General features: G+C 42.0%; 1 protein-coding gene and 1 long non-coding RNA gene across 3 annotated transcripts in view; one reads left to right on the plus strand and one right to left on the minus strand.

Annotated features, from left to right (window-relative positions):
- Nucleotides 1-4,114, plus strand: part of LOC135409265 (uncharacterized) — a 42,317-nt gene extending 38,203 nt beyond the window's left edge. For both annotated transcript variants that reach the window (XR_010428129.1, XR_010428131.1), the window contains one exon: nt 2,349-4,114. This is a non-coding gene — a long non-coding RNA (uncharacterized LOC135409265). The remainder of the gene's footprint in view (nt 1-2,348) is intronic.
- A 6,107-nt stretch (nt 4,115-10,221) lies between these two features.
- Nucleotides 10,222-23,363, minus strand: part of TBX15 (T-box transcription factor 15) — a 91,617-nt gene continuing 78,475 nt past the window's right edge. Inside the window, exon 8 of the mRNA XM_064644551.1 lies at nt 10,222-12,408. Within this exon, the coding sequence (XP_064500621.1) occupies nt 11,624-12,408 (785 nt within the window). The 3' untranslated portion in view covers nt 10,222-11,623. The remainder of the gene's footprint in view (nt 12,409-23,363) is intronic.

The following is a 23,363-nucleotide window of genomic DNA, read 5'->3' on the forward strand; positions in this document are numbered from 1 at the left end:
CTGTAGAGAAATCTGCTGGGAAGAATAATATTCACAATCCCTACTCCCCTCATGCTCTTGATTTACCCCAGAAGGGGTTAAAATTTATTTAGAAAGGGAAATACCTGTAACTAAGCAAGGCCAATGCAGTGTCAGAGTGATCATTTCTTCTTCAGGTAGGCTGAGAGTTACATGGTATGCAAAGCTTAGGGCTTTCTCACACGGTGCCAGGGCTGAACAAAGGACCCTCTTCTGAGGTCTGAGCACAGACAGTATGAGTAAGGAGAAAAATCATTTGTCCCAGAAGCCGTAGAGCTGACATGGCAACAGTATCAGCCCTCCCTCTTTAGAGACCCAGCCTGCCACAATGAAGTGCTTGCAAGCAGGATTAAAGTTAAACTTTGTTGGACTGAGGTCTGCCGTGTCTTGTGTGTGCAGGGACCTGCACACTCATCCTTTGTATGGACATGCACACACGCACACACAACCCCTCTACAATCAAGCTATTTACAAGCAACAATGCTGAATTTCAATGCACATTCTCTATTTCACACATTTTCACCCAGCCTCCTTTTTCTCAAATTCTTATGCATCAAATTTTTGAGAGACCAAAAAGGTTGCCTGCATTTTCTGGATGTTTTTTTCTGGCTAGTTCTACAAAGTTTCTCTCTTTCTAGCTTCAATAAACCACTCTGATTATTTTCTCTTGGCCAATTTGATCCTGCTTTGTGCTCATAGGCAAAAGAAAACTTCTTCTGGTGGCTGCCTCAGTATCCCGGCAAGATGCCATAGTCTGTGAGTTGAGAAATGGTGACCTCATGAATAGGGGAAGGGAAAAAAGGAGGCGAGACTGAATTTTTGGTTTTCTACATTTAAATCCCATCAGGCTTTGTGTTTTCATTTCAAATTCTTTCCAAAATACTGTATCTATTTTCCTTCAAGATAGTATGACCGAAATGACTTTACGCTTTGCCTCTAATGATTATTTTTTTAAATCAAAAGAAATTATTTCTTTTCAAAAGGATTTAAAACTTATCCAATAAAAAGCACCCAGAAACAAAGAAAAAAAATGGGAAGATGCTGGTGCTGTGGAAACCAGCAAGTCACAAAAGAGTTAAAGTTCCTTATACCTGGCCAAGTTAAATAAGACCTAGAGGGACACATGGTTCCCCCTCAGCACTCCCTGAACTCTGGGGTGTGGGCTTTTGAAATGCCTGGGAGGCTAAATTGGCCCCCATTGTGTCTTGTTTAATTTGGCTGCTTGAAGTACTCTTTTTTTTTTTTTTTTAATTTGGCTCTTCCTGCAGCTCTCACACCTTCCTTTAACGTAAATGTCCTTTACATTTACAACCTGCCTTTTCCCCAGCCCTCCATACCACATTGTTTGAGCAACTGCCTCTTTTTCTCTGTGCACCTACACACAGCTGCTGGCACAGCACTGTATTTATCTGCACACAGAGGGAGAGTAAAACCAAATTGAAGAACACCGTCGGCACAAGCACTGTGTTCCCAGGGTGCACTTTTCAGCTCCGTGTGCTGGTAAGGAGCCAGCAATCCTGCCTCAGAGATTTCTGCTGGCCAGCAGCAGGACTGCTCTGGAACAGCACGCAATGGTGAAGTTTTCCTGCCTATTCGACCCACAGTCTTTGCAGCCTCAGCTGGAAACTCTTTCACCACCACCTGGCCATGGGTCAGTGATAAAATACTAAGCTTGGTCCCACTAAGCATTTCTGGATGATGTTGCAACAGCAACAGGAGAAATTCAGCTCAGAGTACCTATGCTTGGTGGTGTCAGTCATCACATAGCATGCTCTTCTTCCTATTTGACTTAAATTTTGAAAGTATAAATAGAGGAATATGACCATAAATACAGTACAAAATCGACAAAGATGGGGACTTCGTTATTGCTTCTACCAGTTTTGCAATAAATGGAGAAGAGACTGGTATTGGGTACAGATGTCCAAGGTCAAGTCCTTTGTTCAATTTAATTTCTGTAAAATGGGGCTACACTGCCTTGACCAGCAAGGGAGGCACAGGGATTCCATAGTTACTCTCTAGCTGCCTTGACCATGGAAAGCAGAGGATAAATTTTCAAGTACTGTCACAAAGAGGAGTTTATAGGAGGGTTGGGGGTTTTTTTATTGGATATATAAAGCAGCAAAAAGTCTTTAAAGATTAATTAACATAACATAGAATTTAATAGAAATTTTGAAATTCTATTTTAGTGTTATATGCAAGTCTTTATTTAGACCTAAATTCCCAACAAGTTTGCTGAAAAGCAGTCAACTCATTCTCACATTAAAGGAGATTAGTTTTAACTTGCTGCATTAGAAATGTGCTCACCTAGGAGTATGTACGTCTCTGAATAGGCAAAGCCCCAAGTGGGTGAAGAAAATGCAGCTGCTGAGACCAGACCAGAAGGATTTGGGAGCACATCCACCCATGTCACTACAGACTCTCTTCAGGGGCTGCTGGGTCAAGGACAACTTGTGTCTGAGGACAACACTGAGGACAGAACTTCTATTCTTTCCTCTGTACACCACCAAAATAGTCCCAGGAGAAAGACTCCATCTGCACTGACTCTTCAGGGATTGGACACCAGCAGCCAATAACACTTTTCTTTCCAGTATTGCCATGAAAAAAAAAGAAACCACCAAATCCTCCAAAAGGAAATCTGAAAAGGTGCAACAGGAAGACAGTGAAGCCAAGAAATGGAAATGGACACTTTGGGATTGCTACAAGAAGCTCTGGTTCAGTGAGATTTGCTGTGCTGCTGCTTTGTTGGCCTAGGAGATACATTAGAAGACGATATTTAGAAATCATAAATAATCTCATTATATTGCATCTGGTAGCATTCTGGAAAACATGGATAAAAGCAGTGGAGAACTGAGTTACAGAAACCCCCAGCAGCACAACTGAGGCAACAGATGAGGGGAGAAAAAACCATAGATATTATAGATGGATGAACCTTGAGAATTTTTTAGGTTTGGATTCAAGCTCAACTGAAATTGAGATTACCTGCTTGCCTTGTAGGGGCAACTCATAGATGCTGCATGTTGCTCCTTCTGTTGTAGAACTGAGGGTCTTAGAAATGGAAAATAGCACTGGGCATCTAGTTCACTGCCCACCCAGAACTGACCCTGCAGGACTTTCCTGATCTTTAGGACTGCAACCCTGTTTTACAGCTAAATTAAAATTTTTATTTGGCATTCCCCTTGAATTTCCCATTTCTCATTCTATCTTCCATTCACAAACTGTAGATCACTGCTGAAAGTCAGTATCAAAGGGTGTCCAACTTCCCTGAACATAGGTCACATTGGTTTGTATAAGGCTATGGCTCCATTTCTTATATATTGTTCCTTGATGCAAATACAACAAACACAGAATAGTCTGCCAGCTTAGAACTGAAAGTGGTGGACATCAAGAGAAACCTTCATGTGATCATGGCAGGCTCATACACTCACAAGGTGAATATGACCTGGATATTAGAAAGGAGAAGGCAAAGAACTAAGGCCATATGAGAGCTAAGCCTTGCTCCCCCTCCCTGCCTCTTTCACTTTGTACTATTTATAAGCCCGAGTTGACAGCTTGAACTATGGTCATGTTAGGCAGATATTTCCAGCCTTACATTTCTCCTATGACATTACAGAACCTCCCCACTATGTCCTGTGTGGTGGAAAAGACAGATTCCAGAATTATTTTGTTCCCCAGTTTGGATCTGTGCATGAGTAGACGTAAGACAGGAGCCAGGGTCTTCATTTTTTCAACAGCAACCAAGTATGATAAATCAAGAATTACTACTAAACAGGTTTTTAACTCCGCAAGTTCTTTGGATCAGATTGTTTCCTTCCCAGATCATGGTAGTGACAGAAAAAACTTCCCAACAGGGGCAGACAGCTGAGGTAACTCCTAATATTTCATGGTGTTTGTCTCACCCTAAATAAAGAACAAACTACTAGGCATTGCATAAAACCATTTATGTTGGTGTATAGACAATGTAACCAGTTTCATGTGCTTTCAATTGTGAGTGTTTAATGGTTAGTTGCTGGATATATTTAGTCGCTATAAACAGTGCATACAATACTGTATACAATGTAAACAACACATTTAATACAGCACATTTTACATTGAAGAAGTGAACATGTTTCCTTTCAAAGGCTCATGTTTTTGTTGTTATGATTTTTATCTATGTGGTAGGAAGCTAGAACATCTCAGGCTCCTTCGAAGAAGTTCAAATTCTCCATTCAAGGAGAAGGGCAGCTTATTATTCATTATCCAAAGTAACTGAGCTATTCACAGAACATCTTACAGACTCTGTGTTGTCTCTTGCTGTGTGTGCATGGCTGGTTCTTTTTTATTTTGGATGTGTGCACTTTATTTCTATTTTTTTGTATAGGTTTCTTCAGGTTAGCTCAACCTTCTTTTACATTATTTTCAACTTTTTTTACTTTTTAACTTTCCTCAGTTCATCAATTTTTTTGTGTTGATTTCCTCTGGCCTTCTGTAAAACTTGACTTTGTAATGTTCACAGAGTCAGGAGCTGGAGTATTTTATGGGTAATACTACACCTGTGGGAAGTCAGGTAAAAAAGTGCAATACTGTATAGAAGGGGAAGTGATTTATATTTAGTTTTCTAAGAAACATGACACTGTCAATGCACACATGGGACTCACAAACTCCAAAATTATCATCTGCAAGTATTCTGGAGTGTTTGCCATCGAACCTTTACTTCGTCTTCTGGCTTTCTTTTCACTGGTGATAATGTATTGGTGTTTGGATGGATCTTTTATATGTCTTAGGAGCCACAGGTACTTTAACCTTGGCATCTTTATTAACTATCCATTGTAAATCCTGGGTGAGATTGCTGCACTTGTCTTTTTCTTCTTCATTTTGGGTAGCTTACTAGTAAATCTAGATTTCTTGTTGAGGTTACACGATACACATGACACACACAGTGTGCTCTATGCTTGCTGCCATTCTCACACTCCTGTATTGCAGGTTTTCTGCTGTTGAGTCACCCATGCTGTGATTTTGGTGAAAGCAACACAAAAGGTGTTTACCAGTTTCACTGCCATTGATCATGCCCTTGGTTACCAGTACAGGCCTTTCTTTGCATTCTTTCTCTCGTGTTCTTCTAGTGCTTTTACACACACATCTTTGCTCATACTTCTTTCTAACTGTTCTTAATATTTCTGTATACAGACCCTTGTGTAGCAACATAATATAAACCATGCAGTACAGTGATGGCCCTGGTTTGGATGGCTGGCAGGCTGTAGTTAAGTTTATGCAGGGTTAATTGTACTGCAACTTATTCCAGCTTTACTGGGAAAGTCAGATGCAGATAATTACATCATGTCTCCAATCACCAACGACATTATCTATTTAATGTAGCACACTGACAGCAGGCAGTTTTCCTTTGCACTGGTTCCTGGGCCAGTTACACCAACTTAATGCAAATGTTCATGTGCAATTACCTGACTGCACATTGAGGGAAATGTTATAAACCAGCTCAGGTAGAACAGCAACTTGAGGCCATGTTACCACTCCTGCAACTATTTAGGCACCCCTGATTCTTACAAAGGAAACACTGGAAAGACTGTGGGTGCTGCAGAATGTCCACAGGGCTGTCATCAGTGCAGTCTGGAGGGAAAAGTCCTTCCCAGCCACAGGCACCTTCATTGAGAATGACTATGGGAGTAAACCTCCAGTTTAACAGCTGAACCAGCTTATTGGCTGAAGCAGCACTGCCCTCCCCATCATCCTAAAAGAAGGACTGATGTTCTCTACTCACAGTCCTACTCAGGGCGGCTTTGTTTCTCGGCAGTACTGTTGCACCCAGTCTGCTGGAAAACAGTGCCCCGAGGTGAATACATTGCTAGATGCTCAAAGACAGACATGACCAAACAGAGCCTAGAACTGCTTCTGGAAGCATCCAAGGGTATCCCACAGAAGTCACCCTATCTCAGCAAAGAAGGACATTATCCAGCTGAATGTCAGAGCTTCCAAAATGCTCAACAAATTCAGAACATTACTGGAATAAGAACACCATTTGTAGGAACTTCAACCAGTGTAAAATTACACGGTCCTAATCCTTCTCCCCCACAGCACGCAATGAGTTCCACATTGAGCCAGAAAAATAGACAAGCTCAGTGCTCCAGAGACAGACTATTGCACAACTATCCCTACTGTGGAGGTTTATTACTCCTCCCTGAATCAGCTAGTGCCAACCATTACCCAACACAGAAGCCATGCTCATCATTGTGCTGTCAGAGCACAACAGCGTGCAGCCATGTGAACCGCTCTTTTCCTAGCAGAGGACAGATTAGTCCTCTGTTCAGACAGGTTAGAATTTTTGGAGATTTTTATTGTAGAAAGGAGCTAATATTTGAAGAGATGTGCTCCATACACTGTTTCTGTAATTTGCGACCATGGTGCTCTTCTGGGGTGATAAGAAACAGTTACTGACATGGAAAACCCACCCTGGAAAAGAGTTCCAGGAATTTTAGCTATATTCTATGCAGTTTCTTAGATAGTGATTACAGATAAACTAGAAGAAGCAGTCAGAAAACTGAGTCACTTTTCAAGCAGAAGATTAATGGATCAGCAGCAGCCTACAGAAACCCCTCCCAGCTGACCGACAGACAAGCTCTCAGAAATGGTCACTTCTGTGGACTCAAAGTGCTGGACTACAGACCTGGACAAAATGCCTGGTCCTGCAGGCTGCTTCTTTCTAGAAGAAAAAGCGCTGAAGGAGTCAGATGTTCCTCTAGAGGAACTGTCTTATTTGTAGCAAATTATCCCTTGGCCACACCAGCACCCTCTTCATGAAATTCTGGCACTGCTTTTGTAGCTGCATTTCTAGTACATCTGTAGCATGAAATGGGCATGCTCAGGTGTTCCTCTGCCCAGTCCTTGGGAGCTTTTTCATCTTGTCATTTCATTCAGAATGATGTCCAAAAGCAGCATCCAGCAAAACTCATCTGCTATTGCTGATCTCACATGGATCATGTACTCTGGGTCAATGAACCTGATTGAGTCAGGGGAAAAATAATCTGAACACTTTTTAAATTTTTGTAATGGCAAATGCTATCTGTCAGCCCTTACCTACCTCAGTAAAGCTTCTCCCAGTATGCAATAAAAACCTCACTCTAGCAGATCATCTACCATAATTTTCACTGTAGTCTATTTCAGATAATGGCTATGCACCTTAATTCATATTTATGTTTGTGCCCTGAGCATTTTGCTTTAGCATACAGTGCTTACATTACCTTCAAAAACACTGTGGTGCATTGGAATGCAATGTCCGGGTGTTGCTGAGCTGCACTGACTGTGGTCGCGGTGATATTTATGTCCTGTGCGTGTCAGTGTGCAAAGGAATGAAGCTAAATAAACTTTGCAAAGCTGGCAAACCCACTCTGATTATTTTTGCGCCATTCTTTTCATTTGTGTAACAAGTTGCCAGGTTTGCACTTGGAACAGCCTGTGCTACAAGATGAGGGATCTTCTATCGTTGAGATTTCCACTACTCTTCCTATGATTAGGACTGGGCTTTTTGAAAAGAGTACTTCTCCAAAGAGGTACATGATTCACCTTTTAAATTTGCAGCATCAAACTGGGAGATGTAGAGCTTTCTCTTCTCCTGGACTGGAAGCCAGAAGCCTGCATGGGCTAAGACCAAGTGGGTCAGCCCAGGGGTGGATTTGAAACCCCCTGGTTTCTGAAGCTCTGAATAGATCCTCTGGTGTCTAATAACATCCATATGCCAGATGAAACTTGTGGTTGGGGGCTTGCATGCAGAACACCTGTTACTTGTGAGGCTTCTTTGAATGAGATGTTACACGGTGGCCTTTCCTGCACTGGGAAAATTAAAAAGGTCCCTGTCCTCCTCCACTGTCTCTTCTAAAGAAACATGTGAGAACTTACATCCCAAAGCTGCTCAAAGCTGGCCAAAGGGTTCAAATGTTCGTGGTGAAGCAGGGAAGGAAGGAAGGGGAGAGTAAACAGACCACTGCTGCCTTTGCCACCCACACACACATGCTTTGCAAATGAGCAATCAAAGGGCTCCTGGATGAGAGCATGACTGTGCCAGGAGGGCTCTCAAGTCCTGTGGTTAGGGCAGTCACCCAAGGAAAGGGAGCTTTCCAGGGGTGGCTGCTGTGTGTACTGCAACATGGGCCGCCCACCAGGCCAGCTGGTCCCAGGTGGAACTCCCAGACTGATCCCAGGGCACCTTTCCCATTGCCCATTGCCATCACCTCTCTCTGGGAAGCCTCAATAAAAAGTGGTAAATGGCTCAGGGCCTTGTGTCCATAGATGGGTGGCAGGGGGAGAAGATCCGCTGCCACACATGAGATACCTGTCACGCCTGGGTCCGCTTCAAATTCAATGCTCACCTCATGTTTCTGGGCTGCTGTCAAGGCCTTAGGCAGGTTGTCTGCTCAGGGGGCTGTTCCCCTGCGAGGATTTCACCTGAGCATCTACATGAACACTAAGTAAATAACTTTAACAAGCTTTGGCCTGTTATTTTTGATAACGCCTCCAGAGCCAGCTCTACTCTTGCTTTGCGCAGTGACGACCATGGGCAAAGCGTAGTATTTTTTGCCCATTTCAGTGTTAGCTTGTTTTTAATCCTCACAGACTGTCAGTGTAACTTTCATGTTGAGTACTATTTGTGTTCTTACAACTTTACATCTTGGGACAGAGAAACCTCTCTCAGGTTTTTTTCCTATTCTTTTTCAGTCTTGATGATGAATATTCTGATCCTTCAGCAACAAACCACTAAGGAATAACTATCTATCTAACTAAGGTCTCTCATTTTATATGTGTGTCCCATAAGAGCTAAATAAATATGTCTATAAATATAGCCAATAAATGCTCACCCTGAGGTCAATAAGTTTCATACTGAAAGCAACTTCAATTCATACTGATGCAGAAACATTACCTCAGCTTGCTGAAGAGCTTGCTTGATCAGGGACCAGCTGCTCAATAACTTGAAGAATCACACTGCTGAAGAGTGTGAGTGAAAATTTCAAAGCTCTTACCCAAGGATTCCTACTAAAATGCATGGAAACTGGAATACCAGGTCTTCATACTAATATTGAAGATTGTGCCCTATATATGTCTTTTGCTTTTTTCAGCAAATGTTTTCAGTGATATTTTTTGATTAAATTATTTTTTTTGTTTAATCAAGATTAGAAATGTATTGTGATACAGAGAATGATTTTGATTTTGTTGAGTCTCTTCTTAGTTGAAATACAGACTCACTCACAAAGAATTAAATGGAATAAATAAGAAAGAATAATCTAATTTAAACAGCTAGCAGAAAGAAATACTGGTTTACACAAGATACTATTAACCTGCAGAAATTGTTTCCATTAGATGGAATTACACCCAAAAGCACAGCAAAGCACAGATCTGAAAGATTCTGAAAAGATTTTAGAAATGGTCTAAAACTATCTGTTTCAAGATAAAACCAGTAATTTATTATTAGGGGTAAACAAAAGACAACAAGATGAGGGACAGAGTGTCTGCCATCCACAGCCTTCCTACACTTTTCAGCAGCATCCATGGCTAGACACAGTAAAAGCCAGAATACAGATGGACAGAGTAGGCACAGAACTGGGAATGGCATTGGTATATATATCTTCCCTTGTAAAAACAAAAATTAAGAAATGCTTGCAGAATTTATCTTTAAAGGTCTTTCTACCTTCCTGGCACTTTTTCAGTTCAGGAAAAGAAAAAAAGTTTATTGACACAGGAAAAGCTGTAAATTCTGCAGCCATAACTTCCAGCCAGTTTTGAGGGGACTTCAGCTTCCCCATGGCTTTTAGTGTTAATGTCTCAATCTCATATTAGAATTATAGTGCAAATGAAAAACTGTCACACCACAAAGTTCCACTTAAAAATGAGAAATATATTATGCTGTTGTTTTTAGGCATTATTGACTATATTGACTGTGAAAAATTACTCTGAAGAGCTTTTTATTAGCCTTCAATAATCAAAATAACATCTCCAGCTGTCTTTAAGACACACTTCCTGTGAAGAAGGCATCCTACAAAGTCCAAGCACTCAATTTTTAAAATTCCTTGAGAAGACAGAATTTTTATTTTTATTGTAATATTGCCTGGCTTTCACAATTTAGCACCGTGTCTTGACTGTGCAAACACACATGACAGTATGTCAAAAATGTCTGTCTCTAGAAGACCCCTGAGAAGCCTCACAGACAGAGAAAAATACAGAGGGAACAATTGCAAAGATTTATTTAGCGCATTCTGTGCTTGGCACTTAGAAACAGAGTTCCGTGCGTAGGGCAAATCTTTATACACCTTTTTCTTCATACATATTTTACATACCATTTTTATTGCCCTCTTTTATACTCATAATAATGAATACCCCACTAGGCATATAAATACATTTATCTACAACACCTCACAACAAATCTCAATAATATCTGTATTCTGTTACTTGGTATTTGCATTTTCACACAACTTAAATGCATAGCTTGCACCAAGCTACAATTGTTTTCTTATTATTAAAGGATTTGAAGAGGGGGGGAAAAAAAGAAAAAAGAAAAAAAACAGAAAAGAAAGATGTCAAAAGGCAATGATCTATTTGGTTAAACAGAGATCATGTGGCAGTTGGGAGGTTGGCAAATACTCAACCTCACTGTTTCTGAAATGCTAATGGTTTTCTATGGCAACTCTTGCATGCAAGGACAGCTGTGCTTCTGTAGAGCAAAACTCTCTTTTTTCATTGCTCTTCCCCATGAGTTCAGCCTGGACAGTTTCCTCCTGTTGGGATGAGTGCTGTGGGACACACGTTCCCCACAAAGGCTGTCATCCATTCAGTTTGGCTGCATTACTTCTGGCCAAGTCAACAGGAGCTGAGCACTCCTCTTCCCTGTGCACCTTTCCAAAGTTCAGTCCCTGCTAATGTCTGAGGCTCCTTTGTGGGTTAAAACTTTTCTCTCTCCTCTTTCTTTCATCTCCATCTGCAGGCTGGGTACTAGTGAGCTCAATCCTCATAAAGAAACTGCTGGGCAGAGCCACGGTGAAAATGCAGAAACCTTTCAGGAAGAAGCTCTAGCCTAGCCCAGCTGTGCCATTCCTGTGATACAGCGGAAGAAGGTCCCATAGGCCACTGTTTGCTTCAGAAATGGGCTGAGCCGCTCCAGCAGTGAGGATCTATTTGGAAAGGGGGAGGTCTTTAAAGCCATGGGCAGTGCAGCTTCAGAGGATGAAGCCCTGGGAGACTGCCCTTCTTCAACACCCAGAGGAGACAGCACAGGGGTATGGGTCCCTCCATGCTGAAAGCTCACACCAGCTGAAAGTTAATGCATAGACAGTATGTCTGGCTGCTTCTCTCTAGCTTCTTTTAAAGTCATGCCCTTCTCTCTGCAATGTCCAGAAAAAGCACATGCTCCATGGCAGGTCTGGAGGCCCGGGGCTACAACAAGCTGCGATGGCTGTCAGTCAAGGCTTTCCACAAGGTTCTTGTGGCACACACCTAGATGGCTTGTGTTCTTATTTATCATTACAATACTAGTTCCACTATAAGTTTGAAGGCAAAAGGGTACTGGGATGGTTTCACCCCTGGAAACGACGAAGGTCTGGCTGCCTCCGATGCCAAGGAGAGGCATGGCTTGTTAGACCATGTGCACTGACATCTGTGAGGAGGAGCCCTGAACTGCACCATACTGTCTGTTGTCACAGGTGTTGGCTGTCTGCTGGTTGCTGGAGGGAGGGCTGATCATGTGCATCCCGTGATCCATTCCTGTGGAAAGGTATTGCCTCTCTCCAAAGGCCCCACTGGATGGGGAAGAGCAGAGTAAAGTGCTTTGGGAGGTGGTGAGTTTCTCTGGGCTTGCTGCCAGCCTGGGGGAAGCAGGGAAATTGTATCCATAGAGGTTGTAGGGATTGTGCAGGGAGAAGGCGTTGTAGGAGCTCTGCTGCATGTGGCCACCACCAAACATGTGTGAAGAGGAGGAGGTGGAGGCAGGGTTGCCTGCTTGCATGACATACTGAAACTGAGAGCTGGGGAAAGATCCCAGCTGGCCACTGTATGCCTCCATCTTGCTGTTGCTGGGCAGGGAGGAAGGAGCTGGCATTCCTGAGATCAAGGATGGAGTCCTCTGAGGCATGAAGGTTTCAGAGGGCTGCGAGGCAGAAGCGGTGCTGCTCTGCAGCCGATTGTAGCCACCATCACTCAGCCCTGGGTAGCTCTGCAATGCAGCCATGTTGCTTCTGGCACATGGGGGATAATCAGACAAGTTGAGGTTGCAAAGCTGACTCTCCCGGCAGCCAACATTGAAAGTGTTGGGGGCCAGATGAAAGGCTGGAGGAGAGCAGGATGGAGAGAGAAGGTGAGAGGAAGCAGATGGTGATGGGGTCCCTGTGCTGGAGGTGGTTGGGGAGGTTCCTGTGCTGCCTCCTGCAAAACAAAACACATGGGAGGATGTTCAGAGACCAGAATCACATCTGCAATATGAGACAGTCCCATTAGAAAACAGCTTAGTTTAATAAAGGAACAAGGGTGGTAAAATGGCCGCTGGAAAACTCAAGTCTTTCTTGGCATGGGCCCTCACTTTATTAATAGCATCCCTTGGTCTTTCCTCATGCTTTTTTGTGATGACTTTGTTTTTCAGCTGAGGATTATGGGAGAGGGAAGCAAGTCTGCCACAGAACAACTCAGGGCATTGGGAAAAGCTGCGAGAAAGCATTGCTCCAATAGTCAAGAGATCTGCCATCTCCAGGCATGTGCACCTAGTTCTTTTTATGGGGAAAAAAATAGTGTCTTTCTCCTCTCTCCAGGTCTGCAGGAAGACCACTAGTCTGGTCCCACTGCAAACATGCTTTATCATCTGCTCATAGGCTTGTGGCGGGAAGTGGCTGAAAGCATGTTGGACTTCTGCACCATTCAACATTTTTTTCAGATGGCTCATGGTGCAGCGGGACTGATTTAAGCCAGAAGTAACACTAAAATGAAGGGACAGAGTTTCAAGCTATAGCCTGTACCACAGAGCAGAAAAAGAGGATCTGTCAGGATTTTCAATCATGTACTTAAACTTTAAAAGGGATTCCATATGTTGTACCACTGGTGTTAACAAAATATTGATATATATCCATGTCGGCAGTATCAACGCATTATGCAATATTTATGCCATGAATGATGGAATTGACTATTTTGCACAGCAGGAATGCTCACATGTTCTGACCTGGGAAAATAATATTGTGTAATACTACCAAGAATGGTAACAAACTAAAAGTAAGTGATATGAAGAAGCTGATGGCACAATTTTGAGCTTGAAAAGAGGTTATTTATCAGCAACAATCTGAGTAACAGGAAGCTTCCTTGAGCAACCAGGAAAATAAATGAGTTCTGTGCATAAGGGAATTCAATTTTCTGATGTGAAACCTTTTATTTTCATTTGAATTATTCTCTTTGTGTGAGATCCCCTTTCTGCATTAGGGCAACTAACAGTCTTATAAAAGCAGAAAAGAGGTGCTGGTGAAGAGATTGACTGAGGAATAAGCAGAACCAGAGGAACTGGGAAGACAATTGGTGAGGCAGCATTTTTGTCAAGCTAGAAGATGACAGGTGAGATGCAAAGAGAACGGAAAAGAGTGTATTAGAGTGAGCAGATGAAATTTAACCAAGGCAGAGATTGCAAATTGAGCATTAAAAATAAGAGACAGCTTTTTCTTGTGTCACCTTGTGGAAGAAAAAGCAGCAGGACTTTGAGACTATGTCTGCTGCCAAACAGGGGAGGAACTGAATGCAGTGCTGCTTGATGGAAAAAGAATAGGTGATGCTAATGGTTAAGAAATGCATTAGAAAGAGAGGTTCTGTGTCAGTATATGAGGTGAGAATGTAAGTGAGGTTATATTTGATGCTTTCTAACACATCTAGGATGAAACAGAATAGGAAGTGAAAATGTACTCTTGAGACATTAATAATATTTATGATTTTTTAATTTAAAAAATTTTCTGAAGCCAGACACAATAAAAAGAAGAAAAACCTTGGGCAAGCACAGCTTGGAGTGACTGCTGTTGACTCAGGCAGCATTAACAAAATGCGTGTTTCTGTGTTGCTAAATCAAATCAGTCATTCCCATTACCAGCCATGGGGAAGAATGCTTACTGGTTATCTCTTATTTCTAGGCTCCTGACTCCTTTATTCAAAGCATAAAAGAGAAGCATTGCATTAAATCTCTATTAAAGTTAATGAGAAAATTTGAAGTTTCAAATGGCATCATGAATTCTCTGTATTTGCTTCTTGACAATACTGAAATGTTAAAACTTGCTCTTGTCTTTTAGGTCCAGAGTTCTAAAGCTTTTTGTGTGAATTCCTAATTTATTTTAAAGGGTACATTTCACTGTTTCATTTCAAGTCTCTGACAGACAATCTTGGGCTAATTTTGTTGTGATAAGTTAGGTTGGTACCTCCTCCTGCCTTTCTCTCTGTCTCTCTGTTACAGGTTGTCAACAATGCAGCAGGGTCAGCAGAAGGAAATGTCTGCCTCTACACAAGTAGTTTCATTGCAGTCTGTTTTTTGGAAGTAGTTGAAATTGCTGATAAAGTTGAGATTGAACTGAGGTACACAACTACAGACAGGCATATTTCTGTTAGCCCTACACTTAAAGAGTGCAATCTCCAGCAGGGAGGGCAGGCAGACGGCTGAGTTTGCGCATCATCCTTTAGTTATCCAAGCCCAAAATCCAGAGGTCACATAATCAGAAAACAAATACAGCACAAAGTGAGATGCATTTAACCCACAGTAACCCCATACTTGACTCTTTACACCACATATTTCATGAACAAACTGCAGATAGTGACTTAGTTGCTGACAGTGTCTGGAGAATAAGTAAAAATGCATATGTATATATATATATGAATATTCAATGATCTGTTTGAAATGAAATATGTAGAATAAATTATTAAATGTAATGTCTTCATTTCAGTCTTCCTTTACCCCATAATTAACCTTCAAAAACTATGTAGGAGAAGAGTGTACACACCAGTTACCCCAAGCATTAGTCTTTATTCATCTGCTAAGGAGCTATGATCAAGTTATACCCATAACTGAGGCTTTAGTAGAATAAGTAGAGGTTGCTAATTAGCAATTGCAAGGGTTGCTTAATGTCTCCAAAACTGAGAATTGCACATTTCAGGTCACTCCCAAAGAGAGACTGAAGTGATTCTGCTTTGAATTATCCCTATTTTTAGGCCAACAGAAAAACCCTGAAGTCACAACACAGCAGTTAGGAAATAAAGAAGTTTTTTCTTTTTCTCTGTAACTTCAAAATGATGAGGAGGTAAGAGATCCATTGACAGGAGTGAACACCAAACCCGACAACTCTCTTTTAAGAATGCTTTGCTACGAATGCCAACCACAGGCACGTGACACAGCACACTTATGATGTAATAGAGAATAACACAGAAGCATGAAGTTCCTGATCATTTGCAGAATAATTTTTATACTTTTAAGTGGAATGAGAAACAATACAGAGCAAGGCCCTTCTCAGCTCATTCTCTTCAGAAGGCAAACAGCTCCACTCTGCTCTGAATGCTATTTCTTATCCATCTTTGCTGGCAGCACTAAGTATAGGCCAAATGCAAACTGGATTTTGTGAAGTTATGACTTGGTCTGTAGTTGTTAAAAAGTCAGCCAAATATCCCTAGAGATGGCAGCAAGCCCAGCAAGTATATCCACACCATACTACAGCCTTCAATCCATGGATATGTATGTCATTTTAATGGAAGTCATGGATACAAAAAAGCTCATTAAACTGATACGCAACACTATGTTTAGGTCTGGTTTAATTCAACTGAAACCTAATTTAAGCAAGAACAAAATGAATCTCTCAATAATTCTCCTATGTTCTTTTTCTCTACCCACTGTTTCCCATGGAAATAGTTGCCAATACCAAAAGCATTTACTAGTAGTGTCACAGTATCTCTCACCTCCACTGTCAGCATGATTCCAAAGTGATTAATTGCTACTATGCCCAGATGATAATTTTTTGGCTCTGCAGACATTGGTCCCATATATGCCACATTTGTATAAAATACAAGGTTCAGAACTTCACAGCCTGCTCCTTTGTATCTGAGCCCTGCACCACATGCCAGATGAAACTGTCTGTCCTCACAGTATCCTGCTGTTATGTCCAGGGCTTAGCCAAGCAAGGCAACATCCTAAAGGAAGCCTGCTCTCTGTTTAGGCATACAAATGATAGCTAAGTTGACTTTATCAAAACAACAGAAGCATTTTCAAAGAGGGAGAGTGGAGAATGACCTAGTGTAACAGAAGTCAAAATTTGCAAATTGCACTGAGAAGTAACAAATCATTGGTAAGGAGAGAAGGTGGGAAAAAGAAGAATGAAACCACGGTGGAAGACAAGGAGACCCTGTTGAGAAGGTGGGATGTAAATGCAAACCTTCTTCCCCATGCCAGCATTTCCTCTTGTGACACCATATACAAATGCTGGCTCTGTGCCGGTGGCAGATATGTGTCCACGAGGGTTAGGGAAGAAATTACAGCTTTTCATCTGGGTATCAACAAGAACTGCCATTAAAACACTGTCTCAAGTAGCTTGTGACTAGTCTTTCCTTCCTGTTACCTGTGTCCATCTCAGCCTTGATAACGGTGCTGTCTCCCCATATGTTCCCAAAAAACCCTTGCTTTTGCTTTTACCCGAACTGAGATTGTGTTAAGGACAGTGTGAGGGTGAACTGCAAGCCCATGGTAAACTGCCTCAGTCCATGAGTATGATGGGCCTTAAAATGAGGGGCCAGCGTATTCTTGAAGCATTCAGCATGCCAGGGTGTCTGAAAGGCAACAGGGACCTCTTCCACATAGGGCAGGTCACGTAGAGAACTTGTAACACTGCAGTGTAGATGGAAAATACATCTGCCAGCAGCCAGCACTAGCTAAAGGAGCTTTCTGGCAACTGCAAGATAGTGGGGAGAGCATCAGTGCCAAGGGAGTCTGAAGCAATTGTGCATGGAAAATTTTCTGAGATCTCTTTTACGAACGACACCATACTACTTAGTTGACCCACGACTTATCCCAACCTCCTTTATCTGAAAGGTGCACATAAATCAAGCTTTGGACTCCACTGCAACATATTTTCCTTGCTAATGTTTCCAGCCATTGGTTGTTACCATAACCTGCAGCGCCCCCGTGCAAACCTCTAGGTCCTCGAAGTCCTTTCTTAGTGCAAAGGAGGAGAGAAAATGCAAGGTGAAGTTGCAGTCAGCACAAGATGTCTGAACATGAATGCCATGCCCTGTGAAATGGCAGAGTCTCATTCGACAGGCAAGAACTTCAGAGCAGTTTGGGCAACTTGGTTGCAGCCTGCAGCTCTTAGCATATCTGGTCTCAGACACTACGAACAGGTGTGGCTGTGGGTCCTCAGAGCTTGTGCCTTGACTTTCTAACAAGGACTTTCTAACAGCGAGATGGTTTGTCTTAAGATTTTATGTTTTGATGGGTCAGGTAGTAAAGTGTTATTCTTTGAGAGCAAATGCTTCTTAAACAACTCAGCCCACTTCCACTTACAAGCTAGTTTAGCTTATGGCTGGATCCACACTGCAGGTTCAGCATGGCCAGCCTATGGCCTGGAGGCTGTTTGGCTCAGCCCAGCAGGACAGTGTCTGGCCCACAGCCTCAGCCAAGCCATCTTCCACCTTCATATGTGAGCAGAACCTAAGCCAAAAGCCAGATGTCTGGATTGGTAGGTGCACAACCTCGCTTATGCATCTCCTGGAGGAGCCACAACTCTTCTGACACATGCCCAAGATGTTGGCATCTTCATTGTATGATAGGCATGTGTCCAAGCACCTGAGGGTGCAGGAAAAAGAGGCTGTGGCCACCAGTCATTCATCTGGCTCACAGCTCTCCTCCTGGCTTAACTTGAGTGAATAAGCCCTCCTGAGAGGCAGTTTATATTCACTTGGGCATAAAGCCACGCTAATGCAACTCTCCAGCTTTCCAAATGGAGCTGGCTAGGAGCTGGCATGTGTCTGGCCAGCAAGGAGCACAGAGGAGCCTGTCCATGCAGATGTACTGGAAGGTCTGTTTTTAGTGAGGACTCTACAGACTTGTACACATATGTAAAGAGCATTTCTAAAGTACAGGAAAGAGTAACTCTTTACAGTGTTCTGTAGTGTTCTAGCCTTGGACACAACAGTAAATAAATGTGATGGTGTGCATGCAGGAAAACAAATTTGAACAAAATGTAAAATCCCATTCCCTTTCTGTGCATTTGTACATGCATATATGCTAAATATGGCTTATGAAACTTACTCTGTCTTCCAAGTTACTTCACCTTTGGTTGCAGAACAAAAATTAAATTTGCTAATTCCCTAAAGATAGGAATCTGAGAGAATAATAAGGTAAGGAGGGAGGGTTTGTGCAAATTGCCAGGTGGTCTGACTGATAGCTCATGAGGCAGAGTGTGCCACTGTAACCATATGATCTCATGTCCTTTAATAGCCTTAGCACAAACCTGGATCCATTTCTGCTTCAGGCAGCACACATCTCAGTCCTGCTTGATGCCTCCAGGCATCTAAATGGTACAAAATCAGGTATCACTCCTTCTCTCACCTATCATGACAACTTTTACCTTGCAAGTAAAACTGGTAGTCCAAGGTCTCTCCTCCCATTCCTAGCTTTCCAAAACCCAAGTCTAAAACCCTTAGAAGGACTGAAGGATTCTTCACCACATCCTTCTTGCACCATCATTACTCGAGTTCTCAATTCAGCTCCTTGCAAAACTAAACAGCTTTGATGCCTCTTCCTTCTCACCAAGCAAGGGCAGGACCACCTGGTTTGTGACATGTTGGACTCTTTCTTCATTCTTTCCTCATTTCTAGGAATGAAAACTTCCCACTTTCATGGGAATGAGAGCCATTTCTGTCTTTGCAGAGTGTAGCTGCATTTTTTTCTCTCTAGAGCCCTTGGCCAATTATCAAATTATGAATCCGCTGGTAAAACCTTTTAAAGGCCCAAACGAGACTCAAAATCTACCACATGCCAAGTTGCTGGGTTGTAGAGGAAACATAAAGAGTGCTTTGTAGTTCTTTAGGATACAGCTCACAGGGCACAAAAAAAATGATTACACCAACAGACTGAAGGGGAAAAGCACATACTGTATGGCACAGAGGTGAGAAATGAAAGGAAATTTTGGTTAACAAATTATAGAGAAGGACTTTTTTTTATAAGTTTCCCTCAAATTACAAGAATCACTGGAATTAATGGGAGATCTAGAACAACTCAGAATAATACTTTACTTCCCTTTAGCTCTTACAGATTTCTGCAACACAAACTGAGAAGTCAGAAAGTTAGAGATAAAACTTGCTTCAGTCACCCTCCAAGATAAAACATTTTCAAGATCTAATGGTAAAAAACAACCCTTTTGTTCTAATGTGGACAAAAAGTAGAATTCAGGACATCTGATTTCAATTCCCATCAATATCCAGAGCACCAAGGGAACTTTCCCGAAAGCATCCCCTTTCCAGGACCTGCAGACTGTCTTTAGTGCGAGGGTTTCCACTCCTCACATAAACACATGGTTTGGGCCAGATCCATACTGTCTCAGGAGAACATTACCTTCTGTCTTATGTGCAGACAGTTGTAATGTGGCACACACAACAGTTCCATGAGCTTTATATCAGCTCCTCCTGTTCCCCTTCTTCAAGTACAGATCAAATCAGGTCAGACTCGGAGGATGAAGAGTGATAATCATGCATGGTCCTTCACATTTAAAACCATCAACTGGGCACAAACATTGACAAGGGGGTTATGTAGCAAAAGCTACTCTAAGAGAGGACACAGAATGAAAACAGGATGCAGAAAAGGACTCCCTGTGGTATAAATCCTTTAGAAAATCACAACAGAAGCTTCTGCAATGTTGCAGCTGAGGTTAACTGAAATTGTGATCATTTTTTCTTTACTTCTGTCACAGAAGTAACCTGAATTGCAAACTTCTGCCAATCTTGAGGGAGTCTGCTTTGGACCAACACTGGCCCTGGAAACTCCTGCACATTAAATGATAAAAAATACAATAAAAAACTGTAAAATCCAGAGGCACCAAGGTTCAGAATTTCTGAATTGAGAAAAAATGTCACAGTACTGTGGCAAGCTCAGAGGACATGTCATTTTCTATTCAAAACAAAATAATGTGCTACTCTGAGGAAATTTGCAATTCTTTAAAGTAGTATTGCCCACCTCCAATCATTCATGTGAAATCTGATCGTCACTCAGCCAATAACAGAGATTTTCACTTCAGTCATTGGAATTCAGGGTAAACACCTCGCTGGAGTAACAAAGCACTTCAGGCTCCTTTCAGGTCATCAGGGAGTGGCAGCAGCCACTCCTGTCACATCTGGGAGGGTATTTTAATTTTCAGTGTGAAAGATGAGACCATGAAGCACCAAAAATGTCCCTTCTCTAAAGAAAAACTATTTGCAGCTCAACAAAGAAGCTGGAACAGTTAGATCCCTGTTGCTTTGTTTAAATGAGGCAATCTACAAGCCATTTGAAGTATGTAGCAGAAACCAGTCTTTGATCCCAATAACTCTGGTAAAAACTGCTCTGTTTCTAATCTCCTCTTCAAGGTCAAAAGAATCAAGACGATAATTGAGACCAAACCTAGATATCTGACCTCTGCCAATAGTCTAAACTGCTCACAATTGATTTGAAAGGAAAGCAGCATCCAGATTATCCTGGTGGCAGTGCTGAGAGAACTGATGGCTGCCATTGGGAGGCAAGGGGCCAAGCAGATGAATTTGTAGGTTGTTCAACCTCCTTTGGCATAATGTCTCTTTTGGGAGACACTATTTTTGGGATCTAGGATCTCAGATAAAGCCAAAAGGATCTTAATAGTTATTTACTTCTTTCTGTCTCCAGGCGCCTGTGATGCCTTCAGATGAAGTTCTAGAGGGCTCAGTTTTCCTTCCACTTGACACCAGTACACATTTGTGCACTCAGGATTTTGTTTGCATATGGCTGCAATCAGGGCAGCTCTCTGAGCACCACCCCCATGAGTGAAGCGTATTATACCGAATAAGTAACAAGCTGTACAGACAGACTTTGGCAAGACAGAGGTGATGCCTGCCCAAAAAGTGTAATGTTTACAGAGAGGGTGGAAAAGCAGCACCACCTAAGCTCGGAGTATCTGTCTCCCATCTGCTGACCTACCATTCCTGACAGACTTAGTGTCTGTCTTGAAACATTGTTCCTACAAGAAAACTTTGTTCCTTTCCAGCAGTAAATGGGACATTTGAGTCTTTCCATGCTGAGGACAGGGTGTGTACCTTTTTGTGCGTATCCTTGTTGACACAAAACTGCAGGATTAAGATATTCCTATCTCAGAAGAAGACAGTAGGACCTGTACTCGATCATCAGTGTGTATGTGCATGCTGCTCTAGGGCTAGCAGTATACCTGCTGCTACCAGAGACAGCAACAGCTGTCTTGCCAGAGAGGAGCACACCCCTCTTTGTCTTCAGTACCCTTTTAGACAATTTTCAAGCTCTTAATGCCAATCTCAAAGAACCATTAATGCCAATTTTGTAGACTCTTTGAGAGGTGGACTCTTTACCTCAGGTATCCAGTCCAAGATCAATGCAGGTGCTCAAGCTGATGGAGACAGGGTTGAATCTACTGAATCTACTCTTTGGTGGAGTGCCTCAGCAAAGGCACTTATTCAAAGAAAGAGACCCCATTTGAAAGGAAAGCTGCCTTGAAAATTCATCAGTCAAGTCTAAGATGTTTGAGCCCTGCAAATTTGGTATGTATATACCAAAGCAGCAATTTAATGGTGAAGTAAATTTTTACGTGCTGCAAGCCTGCTGATATACCACATCACGTAACTCCCATACTGGTCCTCAAAGTCTGCTTAGGAGGAAATTCTTTTTACCAGCTGCCAGGGTACCTTTGATTTCACTTCTTGCATAAGTCATCAGCTTTTGTAGGAAAGATCAGATACTGATCACTATTCTACTATTGTCCCAGTGCCTTTCTAATCTCTATGTCCTGGCAAAACTTACAGTCACTGATAGTGATCTGCTCATCACAATATCCTGTGGGAAACTGGATATCACTGGATATAGAAGCCAGCAATAGCTCTTTTTACTCTTAGAAAGTGACATAATCCAGAGTTACTGAAACTCTTTTCTTCTTCCCCCCTGCCTCTTCTTTTTTTTATGTTCCCTTTTATAATCAAGAAACTGAGCCACATATTTTTAATAATGAGAATCTGGATGTGGTTCAATCTAAATTTTGAAAATATATTCCAATTAAAGACGTTAATAGACTCTTGGCTTCCCCTACATCCCATTGACATGTGCATTCAATAATCCCAAGACCCCTTTTTCCCTAGTAGTAAGTAGACTGCAGTGTGGGTGACATCACTCTCCAGAAGGTCAGCCTTCCCTGGGCTTCCATTTTCTGAGTATATCTTGCAAAGATTTTGTTCAGGGGGAACTTTCTTTTTCCAAACTGGCTGCAAACCTGCTGTGACTTTCAAACATGGTGTTTGTTCCTGTGAAGCTGTGATGACTTTTGGATTACATGCTCCAAAAGAGAGGTTTGTTCTCAAGCCAAAGGGTTTCACTAACAGAAAGAGCATGTTCGTCCCCTTGGTAGGACAGTGTGGTCACCAGTCAGGTCACAGACCTGCAGAGACTTACTGATGTGCTTTACTTCAATGGCAACACGTGCAAATAAAGTTCATGGACTGCTACATTCAGCCGCACCAGGCATCTGTGCGACTGGTTGCGATATCAAGCTTACCAGTTTATGTGGCAGCTGAAACCTATCATTGTGCAGATTAGAGAGTTATTTAATCCCTGTATGAAACAGCTGCATCCAGCACACGGAGTATCGATTTTGGTGTGTCATTGGGCCCCTTGCTCAACATACAGCTTGGGCCAAGCAAATGAGCAAAGCACTAGGATGCATGTTGAATGGCAGAAAGGATAATGTGGAAAATATTACACCTTTATATAGTTGTATCGTGTGGATGCATCTGGAATACTCTGTGCAGACTTTTTTTTAAAGAAATTATTAAGAATCTGGAAAACTTCCCACTAGAAGAGAAATTAAATGACTGGTGCTATTCACTTTGAGAGGCACAGAAGAGGGACATAAAAACACAAAATAATTAAATGTATAAAGAAGGTGGATGAGAGAGAACTCCTTCTCTCTTAACATCCCACAAAAAAGGATGGACATTAGGTTGGAATAGAAAAATCAGAGTCACTTGAATGAAGCATGTTCCACACAGTTGTTTCATAAAAACATGAAAATTACAGTAACAAGAGTATCAGGGATGGGTAACACAAAGCTAACATCTCTACAAGATAGTAGAGGCCATAAAAA

The sequence above is a fragment of the Pseudopipra pipra genome, chromosome 2 (assembly GCF_036250125.1).
Source record: "Pseudopipra pipra isolate bDixPip1 chromosome 2, bDixPip1.hap1, whole genome shotgun sequence".
In the NCBI taxonomy this organism is placed as follows: Eukaryota; Metazoa; Chordata; class Aves; order Passeriformes; family Pipridae; genus Pseudopipra; species Pseudopipra pipra.